The following is a 21,469-nucleotide window of genomic DNA, read 5'->3' as shown; positions in this document are numbered from 1 at the left end:
CCCCGGTGCCGCCGCTTCCTCCCGGAGCTGCCGGCGGGGGAAGCCGCGGGGAGGGGGCCCGAGGGCTTCTCCTCTTCTCGCCGGGTTATTTTTTCCGGTCGCTGCTCCAGCGGGGGAGGTGGGAAGAGCCAAAGGCGGCGGTACCCCCTTCCCGCCCCCCCCCCCTCTCCGCCGCAGCACATGGGAAGCAAAAGTTTTCCTCCTCCTCCTCCTGCTGCTCCTGCTCGGTGCCCTCCGCCGGCTGCCCTCGCCCCGCAGCCCCCCCGGCCGCCGGAGGATGCGGCGGCTCCGCTCGGACACCGGCCCGGGGCTGCGCCGCGTCCCGATGGACAGCGAGGAATAGAGCCCGGCAGGAGCCTCTCCCGCCGCTCCGAGCGCTGGCAGGGAGCGAAGGCGAGCCCGCGACCGCATCTTCCGGAGGGATCCGCGAGTTTGCGGAGAAAAGGAGCTGTTGGGCGAAAATAATCAGATGCTTTAGCAGCGCCGGCGAGGCAGCGCCGCATCACCGCGCTCCGGCCCCGCCATGGGCACCGGGATGTGCTCGAGGAGGCAGAAGGGGCTGCTGCAGACCGGCTTCTGCCTGCTCACCGTGGCGTGCCTGGGCTCCGGAGTTTTCCTCTACAACCACTTGCAGCAGAAGGTGCGGAACGCCGAAGCGCTGGCGCAGAAATACAAACAGCAGCAGGAAGCGCTGTCAGCCCAGCTCCAAGGTGAGTGACCCGCTCTGCATGTGTCTCCGGGTGTGGGTGTGTGTGTGTGTGCACATCCTGCCCCAACTTCTCTCCCTCGCAGCGTTACCTGCCGCTGGCTTTGCTGCCCAGCCACACGCAGGGTGCCCTGGGGACTTTAAAGGCTCTTCTTGCCTTTAAAGATGCTGCGCCTGTTTCCTTCTCCCTCCCCCCCCGCCTTTGGCTGTCTGGAATTAGAACAGCCTTGAGTCGCAGCAAAGGGGGATCGGAGCGTGTTGGATCGGCGAGCTCAGCTGCGTCACGTCTATTCCATTTCTTCTGCCTTTGGCTGCAAATCTAAACCCCCGTCACGCTAAATGTGAAGCAGGAGAAACGCAGGGGCTGCTCGGGCAGGCTCTGAGATGCGGCTCCGCTCTCTGCCCCGTGTGGAAGTGAGCAGGGAGGGAAGGGATCTTTCACTAAAGTTTGTTGTCACAGTCTGCTGCCCGTTGCCTTTGCAAGGCGATAAACCCACCTCGTTCTCAAGAGGTTGATCCGGGGCTAGAAAAGTCTTGCCAGCATTTTTGGGGCTGATGGATGCTGCAGATTTTTAGCTCCCTAAGAAGAGGGGAGGAGGAGGAGGAGAAAGAATTGGCTTTTCTGATCCCGCTGACCAGCACTTGGCTCCTCTGGCAGGAGCTGCCGGAGACCGGAAGGCAAACACAGCGTGTGGATTCCTCCTCCCCCTTTCTCCCCTCGTTTGTCCTCCTTACATAAATGCCTCACTGTGGGAAAATGGGATTTTAGCCCACGGGGAGATGTCGGCAGGGAAGGCTGAGGACACGCGGTTACTCCACCGCTGAACTCTTATCTCCTTTGTCTAGCCTATCATTCCAGCCTTACTGTGTCTGCCAAGGCGACGTTTCCAGCAGCTGTCACAGGATTTGGAGCCTCCGGAGGGATTTGCTGAGCTCCCCGTGGAGAGGTTTGGTGGGAATCCCCTCGGGGTAGCCAGCACTCGGGTGTGTAATGCTGGAGGACGGGCTGCCTCTGGAGTGCCCAAATCCATGTGGTCAAAATATTGTTCTACTCAAGGTCAAGAGATTAATTTCACCCTCCCCCCCCCCACCAAAGAGTCAGTTTAGATCACAGTGTTTATATGGGAGCTCTTCCCCGGCTAAAATCAAACACAGGGGATCTGTCGTGACCTCCGTGGATACATCCTACAGCCTGTATTGCTGGGGCATTCTGTGACTCAACGTTTATGCCTTTTAGGGTTAAATCCTCTCCCGGTGGTTCTGCGTGCAGTGCTGTGATGCAAATGGAGCATCCCGCCGGGGCTGCTGGTGCCCGGGGCTGTGTGTTCCTGTCAGCAGAGTGCGGGAGGCTGGCTGTGTGTTCCACCCCACGAAACAAAACCCTGTCAGCCTTGGGGATTGATCTAAAGTGTGTTCAGCGCTATTATCTTATGGTTTGGTTCCATCTTTCCTCACTCCACGAGGCAATCAAACACCTGCAGCTCAGTCCCAGCTCAATTTCCACCTGCATCCCGAGTTTGGGATGTGCAGAGACGGGCAGGGCAGAAGTTAACCCACTTTCCTCTCTTTTGTGTCAGCATCTCTGCTCCTTTTGGAGAGAGGGGCTGCTTCTCCAGAGAATGACAGTGGTAGCCTCAGAGAACCCCAGTTTTGGGAACAACAGGCCAACAACTGAGCCAAGCTCATGTTTTTTCCACCCAAATATGTGTCAATGGCAGAGCTGCAGCCTGTTGCTGGGGTTTCTAACCCCCGTCAGTCCTCCCAATCCTAAATACAGTTGTTGCCATGGCTACCCTTCTTTATTTTGAGAAGACACTCACTTGTCCAACAATTTTAACAAAGGCAAGGCTTCTTTTTGGGTTTGGCTGCCGGGAGAAGCCTGGCAAGTGGCGGATGGGAGCGATGCTCATGGGAGTCTCGCAGTACAGAGGTGTCTGGCACACGGGGCCGTGGCTCTGGTGCTGTGTCTGCTCCCTGCAGGGCTCTGGGGACAAACCTGGGGCTCTGGGCTCTGTCCCTGCACTTGTTGCATGACTTTAATTCCTGTGTCTTCTTCTGCACCTGGTCCTGCCTTTTCAGCAGGGGATTTCATTGTTTTGGCAGCTCCTTTGGCAGCAGGTGACGGTGCTTTAGAGCCGAGTCCTGGCTGGATTCCAGCCCGGATTTAGACACTGACCACCCTCCATTCTCTCTTGTAAAAGCAAATTGTTAAAGATTTCCTGGCTCCCTGGCCTCCGAACTGTGCGGTGCCAGTTTGGTCTTTTGAGTTGTTGCTGTGTCTCACCACAGAGATGAGGATAGAGTCAGAGAATTTGGATTATCCTGAGCTGGAAGGGACCCACTGGGATCATCAAAGTCCAACTCCTGGCCCTGGACACCCCCAAGAGTTGAGACACTGCTGTGTGCAGTGCTGACTCCCTGCTCTGTGTAAAGCTGAACCCACTTGCTCTGGGCTCTGGGGACCTGCAGGAATGGCAGGAGAGATTAAAACTTTCTTTTCAAGTCATTAGAGGTTGCTTCAGTTTATCTGACTTTTAAAAACAGGGTCAGGGAGAGCCAGATTTTGTGTTGTAAAATCCTGAATGAACAGCCAGTGATCCGGAGCTGTCCCTGAAGCCTCCCCTGCTCCAGGTTGGCCTCGTCAGGATCTGTGGCTGTGGGTGTTAGCACAGCCCATTGCTACAGATGCTTCCCATTGGTGGTGGGAAGCTCCCATCACATCAAAGCCTTGCCCTCAGGAGCTCTGCTAGATAAGAATGCAAGAAAGTCAGATGTGAGAAAGTCAGAAAGTGAGTGCCCAGGGCTCCCAAATCCTCTGGGAAGTGGCTGATGTTCTCAAGCTGACAATTCCTTTGGACAAGGCTTTCTAGCATGGAGTGGAGAAGCACACACGACCCACAGCGTGCTCAGCTGGGGAAGCCCTCAGGGTGACATCTGAGCAGTCTGCTGGGAAAAGTGTTCCTAAAAATAAAGCTGTCATGGAGGAGACACTTGGACAGCTGCAGAGATATCCTTCCAGGTTGGAACCACTGCTGGAATGCTTTGGACAATATCAAAGTCCGAGTGGAGTGGCCCAGCCCAGGGGAAGCATCTTCATCACTGGGATGTTAACAAAGATAAGGAAGGAGATAGCCTGGCTCAGCCGTGGCACTGCCCCTTCCTGCCTCTTGAGGGAGGTCAGAAGGGACAGAGGAATTTGCTGCTCCAGCATGACCTGAGAGGGGCTGGCAGGCTCCACAGACCCACTTGGAGTGAGAGCATGAGGCACCTGGGGCTCCTTCAAGATTTCAGCAGGGAATGGATCAGCACTGGTTTCATGCACGCAGACATCTCCCCACTCGGTTCATTTTCCTGGACACCGTGTGTTACAGCACGATTTGCCCCCAAAGGTCTTGGCTCTGCTGGGATCTGGGCTCTGGAAGGTTTCTTTCATCACCTCTCCCTCTGAGTGCTGCCCAGTGCCATCCTGGCCCACCTGAGGGATGAGGAGCCTGTTGGAGCTGAGCGTGGTGGCACTCACACATCGGAGCGGATTCAAGCCACCATCCATCAGGAGGCTCCTCTGACACTTCCATTTGTCAGGTGGCTGCTCAGCCCTCTCTGTTCTCGAGCTGTTTTGTGTGTAATGGGCTGCTTGGTTCAGTTTTTCTCAGTGGGCTGGGTTGTAGAAGGGGAAAAAAAATCTCTCTTCTGCACTGAGGGCCAGTGGGTTGTAGAAGGGGGAAAACATCTCTCCTGCATGGTGCTGATGCCTTTACGGAACAGGGGATTCTGGCTGCTTGAGTCTGGCAGGGACTTGGCCCACAAAAACCCAGTTTAGCCACTGACCACTAAAACATCTCCTGGGCATCACAGCTTGGGCTCCAAAGCAAAACCTGAGTGCAAATACTCACAATTTGTGGGTGAGACTGGTGTGTTTTATCGGGAACACCCATGGTCTGCAGCCCAAATGTTCTCTCCCTTCTCCAGGCAGGAGAATAAATATGTGGGAAAAAAAAATCTGTGGGGATAAATTTGAGGTTTTTGTCATGCTCTGCCTCTCGCTGCTTCCACAGTGGTGTACGAGCACAGGTCCCGGCTGGAGCGGTCCCTGCAGAAGGAGCGAGGCGAGCACAAGAAGACAAAGGAAGGTGAGTCCCTGGCATGGGTGGCACAGCAGTGGCCAGGCAAACCCCCAGCTGTCCCCAAAGCCCCTCCTGCCTCAGTGTGGCTGTCACTCAGTGGAATTTGGGAACAGTGAAGTGGAAGTGGCGTGTCAGGTGCCCATGGGCAGAGGGTGCTGGCAGGTGGGCTCTGTTCTCTCCACTCCTACATTTGTCCTCAGGCCAATCTGTGAGTAACACTCCCCCTGTCGTGGTGTTTCAAGTGCTGACTAAACCTGGCACTGGTCTGTGCTTTTTCCTTGGAAAGATGTCAGCTTTCTCCCAGAAGTGAGCTGAGGATGCTGAGCTCTACGAGTGCTCGGTGCTATCAGCATCACTGCCCTCCACGGTGGACAATGCAGACTGTCAGGCCCTTCAGAGCCGATGCACGGAAGGAGAAACAAACATGCAGGGGATTTTAAGACCATGAAACACAGCAGGAAGCAGAAAGCCAACAGATGAACTCATGTGCCTTTCAGCAGAGTGCTGTGCTTGGGTGTCAGGCCCCTCTGCACCAGATTGTTGTTGGCAACTTAAGAACTTGGGTTTTATCTTTAACAGTGGTGTGAGGGGTAACACCCCTGCTCCTCACTCGGGCATGCTCTGTGCTTCTGGGTGCTGGATCCAGCATCCAGGTTTGGCTGCAGCTCTGTGGCTGCCTGGCTGAGGCAGAAGCTGCATTTCTGTGCTGCCTCTTTAATTAGTTTGGTGAGGAAATGGAGCACCCTAATACACGTTACCTTGTCGTGGGACCTTCCTGTTTTAAGGAGGTGGCAGAGATGAGATCAGCACATGAGTTTGGGTCTCACAGCTTTGGTTCCCCTTTTCCAGAGTCATCTCTTGTTTCAGAGCACCCCAAAAAGTTTTTCAGCTTCCTTGACATCAAGCTGCAGCTGTTTGTGTGCTCAAGTAGGAAATCACCAATGCACTCGCCTGTGGAATGGGAAAGGAAGGACATTTGGGTGGACAGCTCTCATGGAAAATACTCCCACCTTCCCAAGGGCATGGAATGATCTCCCAGCAGCATCTGCATTCCAGCTTATTGACTTACAGCCTTTTGCTCAGCAAGGGGCTGAGTTCCTTCTTCCTTCCCCCTCCCCTCCAAAATACAAACCAGATCCTTGTGAAATTCCAGCTCATTAAATCGTCTCCTTTTCTCCCATTTCTAGATTTTTTAGTGTACAAGTTAGAAGCTCAGGAAGCTCTCAACAAGGAGAAGGTAGGTGTGGCTTATCCCAGGGTGTCTGTGGAACAATGGGAAATATTTTTTTCTGGTGCCATCAGGGTCGTGAGGCCACTGGAAGGCAGGGAAGGCTCCGTGTGTGCATGATACAGGCTGAACTTTGGCTGACTCCTCTGCTCAAGGAGTGTGTGAGGATTTACTCCATCTCAGGGAAAGGGCTGGAGCTGTTCTGCCTGTTCTCCCACGTGTGACAGCCGAGGAGACGACTCCCAGCTCCTGGTGTGGCAGGGGAGCTGCTGCTCCATGGGACAGAAGAGGCCTGGGGAGGCTGAGTGCAAGGCTCACCAAGGGGAACAAGGGCAAGAAAGGCCATGGGGGTGCTGGGGAAAGCATATCCATTGTTTTCTGTCTCCAGGGATTGTCAGATGATTTTCACCAGCCTGTGGACTTCCCACTCAGCAGGGAAAAGGACTCTTCAGTGAGGGCTGGGAAGAAATGCATCCCTGGGATACAGTCTGTCACATTCACTCAAGTTATCAGGCTGGGTTTATTCCTTTTACCAGAGCATCTGGGGATGAGATGCTGGAGAAGGGGAATCACTTTTAGCCCACTCCTCTGGGAGTGAACGTCAGCCTGTGACAGAAAAATGTCTGAATTTTTGAATGGTGGGCAAGTCCTTTGCAATCTGGGCTTGTTTGCTGGGGATATTTCAGACTGTAGTGAGGATTTATGGGGTATTTATCACATTGAAGTGGGGATTGTAGTGGCAGTCCCGTGGTGCTTCATTTGCTCTTCATGGTGCTGCTTCACTTTGCTCTGAAGTGCCCAAACCCAGATCCCAGCAGATGTTTGTGAACCTGCCTGTACTGGGGCTGTCCCCTCTCAGGTGCCACTGCTGCCCTGGGGACAAAGCCTTTGGGTGATGCACACCCAGTGTGAGGGGATGATGGTGCTGGGGTGAAAAACGGGGACACAGAGGAAGGGGGTGACACTTAATGGGGCATGAGCTGAGCTGTTGGGCTGGTGCAGACCCCTCTGGAGGGGTGAATCCCTCTCCTCTGCTGCTTTGTGCCAGCTGAGCTCAGTTTGGCTGCTGTGCCTGGTTACAGAGTTTGCCCGAGGCTCACTCCATTGCCTAGTGATCCATTTTTTGTGGAAACGGTGCAATTTCTGTGTGTGGGCGACAGCCTGAGCTCTGCTGCTTTCTCTGCCTCCCCCTCAGCTGCTGCCAGGAGAGCTCAGCCTTCAGGGAAGGGGATTTACTGTGCAAAGCTCCTTCAGCACCAGGCTTGGCCTGGATAAGGGGCTGAAGGCTGGGGAAACCCACTCTAAATGTGAATTAAACATGCAGTCAATGAGCTGCTGGATAGGTTGCTTGGAAAAAGTTCTTTGGGAAGGTTCTTCGAAAAGGTTCTTCAAAAAGGTTCTTTGGAAAGGTTCTTTGGAAAGGTTCTTTGAAAAGGTTCTTTGAAAAGGTTCTTTGAAAAGGTTCTTCAAAAAGGTTCTTTTCCAGCCTTGCAAGCTCTGCTCGTCCTCATGGTGGGCTTGTCCCAGGCCCTGCCCATGGGTGTGAAGGGCCAGCAGGGATTTGGGCAGGTTCTGCGTGGTTTTTCTCCCTGCTGTGGATTTTTCTGGACTCTAATGGCACTGTTTGGATCTTTTTCTCCCCAGCAAGACTCCATGAACAGATATGGGGCCCTCAGTTCCCAGCACAAGATCCTGAAGGTAAGGGAGGTCTGTCTGCTGTGTTTTAAGGGATGGAGAATCCCAGGAAGGACTGAGGGATTCCTGCACTGAGGGACGAGATCCCTGTTGATCCACATTCCTTCCTGACTGCTCAGGTCCAGGGCAGTTCCCTGTTTGTTCTGTCTCAGGTTACAGCTTTCACCTACACCTCGTGTCAATGGGAGCCTTTGTGCACTTTTATCACACGGGGTTTTGCTGTTTTCTCTGGGTCTCTCGGTGTGAAAATGGGTTTATTCATTGGAACTTGCCCTTTGGGCTCGTACAAAATATTCCAGCCCGTGGAAAAGGCTCAGAGCAGGGCAGCTTATAGCGTTTCATAGCGTTTCATAGCATTTTATAGAATTTTGTAGCATTTTATAGAATTTTATAGAGTTTTATACCATTTTATAGCTTATCACGTGCTCTACCTGAAGCATATCTTGATGTTCAATTTTGCTTTTGTTGGAACAGCTCAACTGGAGGCTGCTGGGGTGGTTTTTTAAAACGTTTTTAGTCCAAGCCTTGGCAGTGAAATGCTAATTTAACTCCAGGATGGAGAAAGAGGGCTGAGTTCCAGCAGCCCTGAGCACCTCTGGGCTGGATTTCCTGAGCTGAGCTGGACCTCCAGCTGCCTGGCTTTTGGATTCAAACTTGGGGGAAAAGGGAAGTACAGTTCTGTCTCTTGGGTATTCTCCAGCTCTGTGGATTCTGGGAACGCTCTGCAATAGCAACATTCCTCTTCATAGCAACTGCAGGCTGAGCAGAATGCTCTGCTTTGCTTCTCTCAAGGGGACACTCAGAGCTTTTTTGTCCTGGCTCCCTTTCTCTTGCTTCCTTTTATTGAAGGGGTGGGAAAAAGAAAAAAAACCCAACCATCTATTTTTTAAAACTACATTCACAGCTGCTGAAAGACAAAACCAGCCCTTGGGACTGTGGGAGATTTCAAATCCCCCCCCCTACTCAGGCTGAAAAAGCAGTTTTTAGCCCAGTTTCTGCTCGTTATGAGGCTGTGGGTAACACTTCTGGCACTGGGGCCCAGGCAAAAATGCTTCCCAGTGGAGCTGGCTTGCTCAGGAGGAAGATTGCTGCCAGGAATGTCATCACCTAGGAAATGGGACACATCATGCTGAACAGAAGCAAGTGAGCTGGAGGTCCCAAATGTGACCAAAGGGTTCCATGAAGCCACACCAGCACATCTGGCTGTGGTGTTCCTGGCCACTGCTGCCACCCTGCTCTGTGCTGGAGTCCTCCCTCGGTGGCTGATCCACATCTGGAGCTGGCACAGAGGGGTGAGGGGCTTGACTTTGCCCAAAAATAGCAGCTGGAGTCGTTGCCTGTGTCTGGGTTCCTGCTGGGGCCGGGCTTTCTCCTCCAAGTCCTTTCTTCCTCATGAGTGGAGATGAAAATGCTTTGCTGCCATCACTGCAGGAGGCATCCTGGCATTCCCTGCAGCAGGCCAAGGAATTCTGACATGGACTTCCTGAAGCTGCTGGAGCATGAAAAATGAGGTGTGGCCTTCCTCTGCTTGTGGGTTAAACATCCAGCTTATTGAGTGTACTTTGTCCAGTTGCTGTCCACAAAGTTAAATCAGGGCAGAAATAGCTGGGTTTGAGGTGCTGTTATTGCCTTTTTCACCTGATCATTTCTCCCTTGGGGAGAGAGATTTGAAACATCCTGGGCACTCTCTGCTGTTTAATGATGAGAGAAGTTGCTGCTCTGAATCCTTCCAGCTGAGTGCAAGATCTCCTGATTTTTGGGACATGAGCTGCCTTGGGAATGATATGATTTCCCTGTTTTGCATTGTGAGGGACCCAGAAATGCCAGGACAGTGTCTCATCCCTCACCCCAGCTGCACTAAACATCATTTACACAACATCCATGGGCTGTGTCCTGCAGCTGCTGCTTGACTGAGTAAAACAGCAGAACTGTGAGCTGGGGAAGGGAATATTCTCACTCAGGTGGACATGGGAGGTTCCTGGGTTCCTCAGGATACCTGGCCTTGGTGGGACTGACTCAGTCAGGCTCGCAGATAATTGAATTCTCTGAAAAGCAATCCCACGTGGGGTGTTCCAGACCTCCTGCCTGCAGCTCCTGCAGCAGCACCTTTGGATTCCTCCTGGAGTTTGCACACTCTGGTCCCAGACAGCCTCAGAAAGCAGCTGGGAGTGGGGATGCTCCCCACTTCTCTCCTTCCCCAGCCTCCTGCTGCTGTCAGAGGACGAATATTTCCCCCCTTCTTCCTGCCTGGGAGCAATCTGGGGACACTAATTATGCACATCACCTTGCAGGCAGAATGTGGCTTAGAAATTAATTGGCCTGAGCTGATGAGGACTTAAAATTCCTTGAACTTCACAAGAGTTTCTTGTTTAAATCAATCTTCCTTGCTAATGCTGTGGCTTCCAATGTGTTTGGTATCAAAATGATTTTAGGGAAGGGGTTCCTCTGCAGTGCTTTCTGCTAGGGGCTCTGATGAGAGCTCTAAGTACCTTTGAAAGCCAAAGCAGGAGTCTCCAGTTCTCTTTATTTTGCCTCTGGATCTTGTGATCTGATTAACCTGACATCCTTGTCTCTGTTCTGTCTCTGGGACCCCTCCATCTTTTCCTCTGCACTGCCTGTATTTTTGGAGCACAGCTACATCTCTTTAAGTGGAGGATAATTGCTTCAGGGGGGATGCCTGGGCCACAGACACTTTGTTTTCCTGGAGATAAACGCGAGCATCGATAGCATTTAGAGGTTTGGGGTTTTTAAAACAAGATTTGTATTTTTTTTCCCTCCCCGGAAGCCTGATTGAAATGGCTGCCTGAGTCCTGAGGAGGGATTGTGTGGCAGGGCCAGGGTTCACCTGAGAGCCAGTCAATCTGCATACATAATTGGTGTTGACAAACTGGATGTGGAAGGAATCTCTGGGTTACCATGGTAACAAAATAAAAGGAGGTGATTTCTGGTTGAGCGGGTCCCAGCAAAAGGATGTTTCTGTGTGGTTTGTTCCCGGGCTCTGCAAGAGGGGAGGGGAGAAGAGAGCAGCTTTCCAGCCCACTTTTATCTGGTGAATCCTTGGCCTGCTTGGAATAGTCCATGGACTTGTGAGAGTCTCGTTACCCTGGAACCGGATGCCTGCGAGCCCTGGGGTGCTGTGGGGAACATGGGCTCTCCCCGGGTTCTGCCAGAGGATCCCTGCACAAGCTCTCCCCTCCTGTTGTAGCAGCTCTGAGGAGTGGCTGGGAGAACTTCCAGGCTGTTGGGAAGCAAAGCAAGCAGAGGGAAAACCGCTGGGTGTCCAGGTGTGTGTCCAACCCCTGAGGAGGGTCACGGGAATTAAACCCTGTCCCTGTTCAAAGGTGACAATTCCCATCCTGCAGTGTGCTGGTGCTCCATGGCAAGGAGCAGGGAATGTCCTTCAGATGTCTGGGATCTCTGGGAAAGCCCTTGGATTTGTGTTCCACAGGGATGTGGTTTGATACCAGCAGATGTCAAGGCCTGCACTGCGATGGATTCCTGCAGGGAGGAGCAGGTGCAGCTCCTGACTCTGTCCCAGAAAGGGACTTGTCACCAATTCTGCCTCCAAGGAGACCCCCAAAACCTCTTCCCAAAGTGGAATTTAGTTGGCATTTCACATCTTCCCCTGGACCACCGAGCACAGAGAGTGTTTGATTGTACCTGGGATTTCTGGCTGCCCCCTCAAGCAACTCATTATACACACACTTGGCAATAGCTAGATCACTCCTCTTGTTCTGACTCTGTCCCTTCTTCTCCTCCCCAGAACCAGCACGACGATGTCAAGAAGCAGCTGCTGGACCTGCAGCTGCAGCACAACAGCCTGAAACTGGAACACCGCAAGAGCCTGGAGACCCACAGCCAGAAATTTGCCCAGCTGCAGCAGGAGAAGGACAGCGAGGTCACCAACCTGCAGGGTGAGGGTGATAAAAACTGAGAAAACACCAGGCAGGGGAAGGACTGGGATCAAGAGAGGGCAGAGATTCCTCTGCAGGCCCCCAAAAACACCCCCAGGAACAATTCTGTGGGACAATGTGCAGTGTCTTGGCCTCAGCTGGAGCATTGTCCTGCCTCAGGTGGTGGTGCAGGAATAAATCCTGCAAATTCTGGCATTGGAGCTTGGGAGCAAAATGAAACACACTTTTTGTAATTAATGGTGTAGGTCTGTAAAATGCAATTTAATAGTGCAAGTGTTGTAGGCAATGCTGATCCCTTTAATTCCCAAAGAGTGGTTTTTATTTATTCTGCTGTTTAATTACATTGTGGGGCTTTTAAGGTTTGCATCTGTTCTTACTTGATGAGGTCTGGAACATCAAAATCTGCTCCTGTGTGTTTGGGTTTTTTCCTCTGCTCAGCAAAGCCCAGTGTAATATCTGATGAGCTTTTGGGTTGGAAGGGGGGAAATTGAGGACAAATAAGTGAAACCTAAATATTTGATTGTCTCTCTTCCTGAAATGCACATTGTTAGAGTGGGATGGAGGGGTTTTTGCTAGATTGTCTCTCACTGAGAGCTCCATTCTCAGTTTGATGTCAATCTTCACTGCAAGGCAAGAGCACAGCACCCAACCTCAGAGGTGAAATGTGTTCTCTCAGGGCTGAATATAAAGAAAAGAAACCCCCTGTAATCAGAAATATCTGTAATTTTGAGCCTTGTGTGCAATTCATCCTATTGCAGTCATGGAAAAATTCCCATCCCAGCCCATAGTGCAGAGAAACCCCAGTTCATCCTGCTCTGGGGATATTCTGAGAGATCCAGGATCCAAAATAAGGCTGGCATTTTGGGACACAGCCTTTCCTTTCCATCCGAGGGTACACGGTGACATCCAAACCCCGGCACATCGCGTGCTCTGCAGCTGAAGCACTCAGGAGTGTGCAAAGAGCTTGAAAAAGCCCAACCTGGAGGCTGCAAGGCACAACTGTTCCTTAAAAGCCCAGGAATAAACATGCCTGAGGACAGAACTGTCCCATGATTATTTTCTCCAAGTGGGTCATGGGGTTTTTTTTTGGTTGGTACCATCAAGAGGCAGCTTCTCTGTGCAGCAGGAGGGAATCTGTGGGCTCAGCAGAGCTGGCACATCCCTCTTGGGGTTCTTCCTTAAGCTTCCAGTTCCTCCAGGAAGGGGCAGTGACTCCCTGCTCCCCCTTCTCTTCATCTGCAAGGGGAAAGTGGAGTAAAAACCCAAATTATCTGACTCCTGTGGCAAACAGAGTGAGAGCCTGAGCTGAGAGCAGGAGTTAGGAAAGAGTCTGGAGAGAAGGAATTCCTGGGAGTGCTGGAAGGAATGATGAGCAGGTTTGTAATTGCTGGGCTTGGAGGGATCTGTGAGGTGAAGAGGGATATGTGGTGAGAAAGGGAGATGCTGCACTTGAAAAAATCCCTCTTTTAAGGAAATTTCTTCTCCTCCTGCAGACACGGTGTTTAAACTCAGAGAAGAGAGCAAGCTCCTCAGGAAGGCCCACCAGGAGGTTCACACCCAGCTCCTCAATGCCCAGGTAACCACCTGGGCTCTGCATTCCAATATTCTCTAAACAGTAAATCCTGCCACCAGCTGTATTCCAGGGTGGTGAGTTGCCTGAAACAGTGCTGGGAGGTGTTGGGAGTGTAGATCCACTCTGTAAAATTCTCCAGCCTGGAATCTGTCCCAGCAGCTGAAAATACAAGTTTGCTGCCCAAAGTCCCTGAATTCCCAGCCCTGGAATGCCTCCCCACATCCCAAATACTTCCAAGTGATGGTGAATTGATGGGTACAAGTTTTGCCTCCATCTGGTTTGTCCTGACTGGAAGTTTCCAATGAGTTCATATCCCAGGAACTCTTCTTGGCTGCCTTTTCCTTGTTCCTTTTATGTTTGCTTTGCTGAGGGGTTTTGTTGGTGTTTATTTGGATTTTAATGTTAATTTTAAGGTCATATTTCAGAGGGAAGAACTGAAATCAACAGAGCCTGCTCAGGAATTAATTTCCTGCTAAACTTTGCTTGCTGCTTGGAAGTTTTCCCACTCTGCCAAGTCCCTAATTTGGTCCATTTCCAGCACATGAAAAGGTCTCCCCCCTCAATTTCCTATAAATAACCAGGGTGGAAATGAGGAGGTTTTCCTGAGTGGCTTTTGGCTTTTTCAAGCCCTACTTTTCAGGGTTGGGGATGAATGAAAGAAGCTGCAGGAGAGAGAGGAGGGTTGCATTTGCTTACCCAGTCCAGGAGAATCGATTTTCCTTTGTCTTGCAAAGTAAATTGGATTGTCAGGAAGGATTATGCCAATTATTGTCAGCCCTGCTGGGATGAGCACATCCAGGGGGAAATGCCTCCACTGGAAGGAAATGAGGTGACCTGGAGGTACAGGAGGAGAGGGAGGCCAGGAGTGCCAGGATACAATCCGTGTGCCAAGGCAGGAGTTAATCCATGGCTCCTGCACTGAGCAGCATCAGGAAAAGGATCAGTGCAACAGCTCAGCACTTCACAAAGGGGAAATGCAGAATATCCATGAAATCTGGAGGGAAATCTGGGTTTGTCATTAATGGTCGTGGATTTTCTCCAACCTTTCATATGGATAAAATACAGATTTTCTTTAGAATGTACCTCTGCCAAAGAGTGGCTCTTGCCAGCAGGGAGATGTTTAACCCTGTGTGAGGTTTCTCCGTGTCCTTCTCCCCCCTTCAGGCCCAGATGGAAGAGTTCAGGCAGCTCAAGGAAGCTCTCCAGAAGATGCCAGGCTTGAGAGGAGGAGGAGGAGGAGGAGGAGGAGGAGGTGGGAAGGGGCAGCAGCCCCTGTTGCCAGCCAGCAGCCAGCTGCAGCCGGGGAGGCAGAAGGTGTGGTATTCCCAGGAAAACCCAGGGAGCAGCATTCTGCAGGGCTCCTGGGGCTTTAAAATAACCATCCCAGCTCCCTCCAGCTGAGAATTCACTCTTGTCCTTCCTTCCTTCCTTCCTTCCTTCCTTCCTTGCAGGCTTTCCAGGCCATCCAGGAGAACCGTCCGGCCGGGAACGCGCTGCCCTCCGCGGCGCCCGGCGCTCAGCAGCCGGCGGGGCAGGGATCCCACAGCCACGACGGCCCCAGGCCACAGCCACAGGTGCCCTTCACCCAGCCAGCCCCAGCACACGATGCCAACTCGCTGCCAGAGGCCGTGCCAGCCTGGCCAGCGCGGCACGGGGACGGCCACGTGGTCAGGTTCACCCGCACCATGAACAGCCTGCCCAACGGGAACCCAGTAGGTTCCGCACTGGTTTTGTGTGGTCTTGGCTTGTGAAGAGCTCAGAGTTCTGGGATTTGTGGTGCTGTGAGTGTGGGTGGTGCTGGCCTCAGGTTTAACACGCTGAGGAGTTGGTGGTTTCACAGCCAGGCTCAGGGGTTCTTCTGTGAAGTGTGCAAAGAGTAAATCATCACGGCAGCCCCCCCCTCCCAGCCTTCCTGGGGTGGTTGAGAGGGAGTTATGGACTGCAAATCTCTAAAAAAAGACAATAATTGCAGTGTGGCTGGGCTTTAATTACAGTAATGTCAATGTGTGGGGGTGTTTTAAGGTAGTTTTGTTGTTCCTCTTTTCCTGGAGATTCACCTACCCCATACAAGCCCGGGTCACGTAGGATCTGAATGATTCCTTTTTGGCTGTGTTAAGGAGGAGTCTTCTACTGCAGGGTGGGCAGGACTGTTGATTTCTTTGGGATCATTTCAGAGTGTTTGTTCTTTGATAAAGGATTTTCTGGCCCATAAACCTGTCCAGATTTGGGGGTATTTGATATCCCAGGTGTATCCTTGTGTCTCCTCTGCAGGACGTGAAGATGGTGATGCGCATCCAGGTGCGAAGCCACGAGGAGAGCCAGGCTCCTGGGCTGTCCCTGGCCGACCCAAGACAGCCCTCTCCAGCAGAAAAACCTCCTATGCTGGACAGCCACCACTCAGCAGGGAACAGACAGGTGCAAATGCAAAGGTTGGTGACACAAAACTCTTCCAGTCTCAGCGTTCGGGGTGAAGGTGCCAAACAGGAACATCCCAGGTCTCTCTCTCCTTGTGTTTATTGTGGGTCTGTTTGAAAGATGTTGGAGGAACAGCTTTTTTTTGGTGTGTTACTGGTATTGGTGGAATTCCTGGGAGTCTGGTCAGGGCCCAGGATCCAGTGGATGCTGTGCAGGCACAGGGGAAGCTGTTTATTGTCTCAGCAGCACTGGCAGGAGACTGCTCTGTTCTGCAAAAGGAAGAAAATGTCTCTCTGTGGCTGCAATAAATCAAAGTCTGGCCACAATCCAAAAAGTGACTCTGAAAATAGTGAAAAAAGTTACTCCTTTAACTTATTTATCCCCTGAGTGTGTGCAGGTCGTGTCTGTTCAGTTTATTGGAGCAAACAGGATTTCATTTCTGTTTTATCTGTAGAGGAAACTTCTGGATTTCATTCTAGACTCAGCCTGATCCTGCCCTTTCTTCCCTTCTATTTTTGTCTGTTCACTTAACCTGTGCCCTTTCGAGGGCAGAGACTGTGCTTTGCTTATTTCTTTAACTGGCCACGTCCTCCCCAAAGTGCTGGGATAAATCACATCTGCAGGGACACAGCTGGAACAGCTCCGGGGATGTTGTGGTTGCTGCAGGCAGGGCCGGGCGTGGCTGTGACTGAAGGTGAGGGTTGTGATGGCAGAATGGCCTTTCCTCACCATGCAGAGCCCAGCCAGGTTCCTGTCACCGTGTGAGGCAGAAAATGCAAATATTGATTTGTTTGGCGAGGGATTTCGGGGAGAACAGGGACCCCGGGGTGTCTGGTGTGCTTTGCTTTTCCTGGAGCTCTCACCGAGGAGTTACAGAGCAGCTGGAGGCTGTTGTTTACACGGGCTGAGATTTGTGATAAGGAGCACACAACCCAACCCTGCCAGAGCCAAGAGCAACACGGGGCTGCAGCAGAGCACAAAGGGGCCCCACAGCCAGGAACTGCTGCCCTGGGAGGCTCTGACCAGCGGGTTCCAGATGAGCTCCTGGTGGCCAACTGGCATTTTAATGGTTTTATAATGGGGAAGTCTGAGCTGAGGGCTGGGTTGGGATTTTCCTCACTGGAGAGTTTGTGTGCTGGCTTAAAGAGCTGCTGAAGCTCAGGCCATTTGTCCTTTCCATCAGTTAAAACCTGAAATGTCTTAAATAGGTTTTTAAATCTCATGTAGAGGACAGGCTGGAGCAAGCAGTCATCCTGCTTGGAACTGCTGTAACTTACTGGGGTTAAAAGGTTTTGCTTCACTTATTTTTGAGTCCCTACCACTGGGATGTCATCCCTTCTTTGCTTCTGAAGCTGTCCCTGACTAAGGCTATTGAGCTATTTGGGAAGCATTCATTTTACTTTAGCAGCATCTTCATTTTCCATGACGTCGGGACAATAAAGGAGACTTGTGGTTTCGGTGTTTTTAAACCCTTAGATGTGTGTGTTTGGGTATGTGTGAGGCAGGAGTAAGAATCTATTCAGAATTGGAGTTTACTGCTACATGGATGTCATTGTCATATGAATAATATTAAGGGAGTTCTACCATAAATTGTATTTACAAAGCAGAACTTATTTCGTACTCTGTGCCATATTAAATGTTCTTTTCCAAGCAGATATCACTGTAATTAATACAACCTGCTAGTTTTGACCAAAAGAAGTTAAATTAAGCCAGACTTCTGCATGTGTTGGAGTATTTTTTTGCTCTGCTTGCCATTATGAAATGGTTTTATGGAACATATACTGAGGCCGGGGGTTCTGTTTGGTTGCAGCTGGAAGGACCTCGTTAGCAAGGTGAACGCCCAGATGGATGAGGAACAAGCCCATGGGTACCCCAAGAACCTTCACTTTGCCCCCAAGGCCGGACAGGAGGTGCAGAGGGGCAGCCCCCAGCCCCCCAGCCCGAGGAGAGGGCCAGAGCAGGGGGTAGAGAAGGAGAGAGCGGATGAGGAGGAGCTGGAAATGGGTATGGAAATGTTTCATTCATGGCATTGAATTCCTCTGCACACACTCACAGAGCATTGGCTGCCTCAAGCAGGTCGAGATAAACCACCAGACTGGTGGCAGTGGCTTTAAGGAGACCCCACTGACTGTCCCTGTCCCTGTCCCTTGCAGATGCAGGAGTGATCGAGAGGGAGGAGAACGAGCACTCACAGAAAGAGGCTGTTGTCCAGGAGCCCATGGTGAGTAACCACAGCATCATAAAGCCACTCAGTGCTCTGGGAGGGACCTTAAAAATCCCTCATCCCACCCCCTGCCATGGCAGGGACACTCTCCGCGATCCCAGGCTGCTCCAGCCTGGCTGTGAAAAGGCTGCTGCCGTGTTTCATCTGGCTTGGAATAAGAATCCAATAAATCAATAATGACCCAGAAGTTTCTATCATGTGCAACTCCAAACTCCTTGGATCTGGAGGGATTCAGAGGGATAACAAAGAGTGGTTTGGGGATTTTTTGAACAAACACTAACAGGCTTGGTGAGGTGCAACCAAGTGCTCCAGGCCGGTGCTCCTGCTCACTGGGGAAGGGATTGTTCTGCCTCCTGAGGGAATGTCCTGCCAGGTATTTCTTTTCTTGTCCAGATGCCAGATGATGCTGCAGATCCTGCCCAGGACCCCAATAACCAAGGTGAGGATGAGTTTGAGGAGGCTGAGCTGGAGAGACCCGACTTTGAGGAGAAGGTGGGAGGCTCGGAGAAGTTCAAGGAGCCCAGCATCAAAGAAGAGTCCAAGGAGAAGCCACCAAAGGTGACTGACTGGGACAACCAGCAGGGCCAGGGAGGGATGCCCAGCTGTGGGTGGGTGGGCAGAGAGCTTAAGGACTGAAAGGAAAACATCATATTCCTGGATGGATCCATAATCCCACTGGGAGGATGTGGCAGGCAGGAGAAAGCTCTTTAGCAGGTTGATCAAAACCAACCTAATTTTCTTCCACTGGTTGTAATGGAGCTTGAAATTTACATTCCATAGGACTTTTTGGTTCTTTGTTTTGATTCTGCTTGTGTTTCTTACCACTACAATCAGCTGTGCAACTCCAACTCCGGGGTAGAGTGGAGCAGAATAAGGCAAGGTGCCAGAGTTTAGGAAATTATCTTTTAACCAAGTGCCAGAGCTTGCTCTGGCCTCGTCCTCTCTGCTTGTTAAGTCCCCCCTGGCATTTGCAACACCTTCATGGCTGGAGAGATGTGGAATAGGGCATGGCTCACTCCCAGCTGCTCCTGGAGAGGGGCTGGGACTTTTCATGCCCTTGGGCCCAGAACCAGAGACAATAATCTGAGTCTGTGCTCGGTGCTGGTCAGTGCAGCCCTGTCCAAGGCTCCTGGCAGCAGCAACAACATGTGAGAGCTCTGCCTCCTTGTTTGCCTCCTTGCAGATGGAATCCATTTATTTAACAAAGTGTTTCTTGCTGCCTGAAGCCAGACTCTGCATCAGGGAAATGTTCATTTGTTTTGACAAGCAGCTGAACGTTTAAAAAAGGAGTGTTTTATCTGTCAGGCTCTAAAATCATGATTAATAGTGGGATTAAGAAAGAAAAAAAGAAATCCAGGCCAATGAAATCAAATAGAAGAGAGATGCTGGCACCAGCAGAGCAACACCTCCTTGAGATTGGTGCAAATGTGGAAAGAATTAGTGGCATAAATACCTGGCTTTCAGATCTGGCTGTGCTGTACTCACTAAAGCTCTACCCTCAAAGTTTCCCTGAGTCCTGGGGCTTGAGGCAACAGCCCCAGGGCCCTCCTGCTGCAGGAGAGACCTCCCTCTCCAAGTGGAAGGAGCTGCCAGCAGGTGGGAAAAGAGACTGGGTGAAGAAAGTAAATGGAGTTGGGGTTGCCTGATTGTCCCTCTGCTCCCCCTGATTCCCAGTGCAGCCCAGACTTCCAGACCTGAGGCTCTGATCCAGGGAGCTGTGTCCCTGGCAGGGAATGGGAGCAGGCTGGGGCACTCTCAACTGTGTCTGGCTGTGTTTTTCAGGATGCTGGCAGACCTGCCAAGCCCAGGGAAGACCCATTGGACGACTACCAAGAAGATCAGGAGCAAGAAATTGTACGACACCAAGGTTCTTCCTCTTTCCCTCTCTGGTGTGGCGTCACCTGGGTGTGTTGGCAGCCAGGAGCTGGGGAGGACTCAGCTTTTAGGGACTCCAGGTCTGCCTCTGCCTGCTCAGTGAGGTCTCCAGAGCAAACCTGGAGCCCACTGCTCCCTTTTCCCAGTGTTCAGAGCACCCTTTGTGCCCTGTGTCCCGTCCTCCTTTCGGTCTGCATCCACCTGCAGCAGCTCAGCTGTGGGATACTTCCCAAGCAGCAACTGGGAGGAATTACAGGAGGAATTGCAGGAGGAATCGCAGGCTGTGCCAGTGCAGCAAGGCCAGCTCAATGTGTTTCTTCAAGCACGGGCTAGAGAGGATCACCCTGGTGCCTTCTGGCTCACAGAGATAGAAATGAATCCTCTTCCAGCCTCATTCATTCTCTCCCTGCTCTTTGTGAGTGGCTCCTGAGGGTTTTTTCTGCAGTTTCATCAGGATTGCTGAGGAGTTAAAGGTTTGGGCTGCCCGCTGGGAATGAAGGGAGTGGGGAAATAAGGGGTGGGCAGAGCAGAGGTGGTGTCAGGTCTCCTTCCCCTGTGTGAATCCAGGCCTCTTGTAGGTGTCTACACTGGATGGCTGGAGCTAAAAGCATCCATGGAGGCTGTGCTGGCTGCTGCACATCATGGGTGGGGTTTGTGACACGTTTTAAACGTGGTGGATGGAGGATATCTGCCACTCATATCAGCTCCTCCTATCAGCTCCTCGTATCAGCTCCTCACACAGCAGAGGCAACAGGCTGAGACATCAAAGTTGCATTGTACTGCCAGGATATTAAATGTGCTTAAAACACCCTGGCTGATCATGGCAACACCTCTGTGTCCTGCCAGTGACACCTGAAGGTCCCTGGCAGAGGTGGATTCTTCCCTGTTTTCCCAGGTTTCCAAAGCTGGGCTGCTTTGGTGGGACAGCTGTGCTCGGGAGCAGCGTGGTGTGCTCTCATTTAGGGTCTCCCTTGCTGATTTTTCCTTCCTGGCTGTTCCCTGTGCCCCCAGGAGGATCATGGAGGTGAGGTGGATGACAACGATGACCTGGAGCTTGTCCAAGAGCGGAGGGACCGTGTGGGAATGCAGGGAGCTGGTGGCAAGAAGGATGGCTACTTCTGAAAGCTGCTGAAGGAAAACGGGGTACTGCAGGAACGAGGGGATGGGAACTCCTCCTGGGAACTGGCTCCTGTATTAAACACTGCCCAGAACAAAGGCAGGAGGAGGAAACTGTCTGCAGGCCCTTGCAGGGGGTTTGCAGACCAGAATTCCATCTCGGTGTGGGGCCGCCGCTGCCTCCCCGGGCGATTGGGAGCGCTCTCAGACTGGGAATGATCTTATCCTGCTGCTTTTCTTGGAAGCACTTTTTGATTTACTGTGTTCTCCACCCTCTTGTTTTCACATCCCCTTTCAAAGCTGGAGAGGGTTTCTTTGGTGGGTTTTGGGGGGTGTCTTTCACCCCCCTGGGTAGGGGAGGGGTGCCTGAGCTGGTCCCTGGACTCACTCGACTGATCTCTAATACAAAAGAATCTGTCTTCATAAATTACTTTACTCAGAAGTGTTTCTTTAACACACACCCTTTCCTCCCCTCTGAGTAGGGTGGGGAGGGAATCAGAAGACGTTTCCTGCTCTTTGGAGCTGTGCAAGAGCACCAGCCATGGCCAGCAGCGTGTGTGTGTGTGGATGTGAACACCTGGACCCCCTCCCTGGTGCAG

General features: G+C 51.8%; 1 protein-coding gene across 3 annotated transcripts; it reads left to right on the top strand.

Moving 5' to 3' along the window:
* The first annotated feature begins 239 nt into the window (after positions 1-239).
* On the top strand, positions 240-21,297 carry LOC125336980 (Golgi integral membrane protein 4-like). 3 transcript variants are annotated; one of them, XM_048326179.1, is made up of 14 exons: positions 240-710; positions 4,762-4,836; positions 6,018-6,067; positions 7,703-7,756; positions 11,517-11,667; positions 13,161-13,243; positions 14,405-14,554; positions 14,692-14,952; positions 15,512-15,669; positions 17,466-17,659; positions 17,809-17,876; positions 18,273-18,437; positions 19,662-19,746; positions 20,766-20,879. In XM_048326179.1, the coding sequence occupies exons 1-14, from the start codon at positions 524-526 to the stop codon at positions 20,780-20,782; spliced, it is 1,698 nt and encodes a 565-aa protein (XP_048182136.1). In that variant the 5' UTR covers positions 240-523; the 3' UTR covers positions 20,783-20,879. The 3 variants fall into 3 exon arrangements, with proteins under 3 accessions (XP_048182136.1, XP_048182135.1, XP_048182138.1); XM_048326178.1 differs by having other exon boundaries at positions 246-710; positions 19,662-19,733; positions 20,766-21,297; XM_048326181.1 differs by lacking the exon at positions 240-710 and adding an exon at positions 1,811-4,288 and having other exon boundaries at positions 19,662-19,733; positions 20,766-21,297.
* The last annotated feature ends 172 nt before the right edge of the window (positions 21,298-21,469 follow it).

The sequence above is a fragment of the Corvus hawaiiensis genome, chromosome 22, assembly GCF_020740725.1.
Source record: "Corvus hawaiiensis isolate bCorHaw1 chromosome 22, bCorHaw1.pri.cur, whole genome shotgun sequence".
NCBI lineage: Eukaryota > Metazoa > Chordata > Aves > Passeriformes > Corvidae > Corvus > Corvus hawaiiensis.
This window is presented reverse-complemented; position numbering and strand designations above follow the sequence as displayed.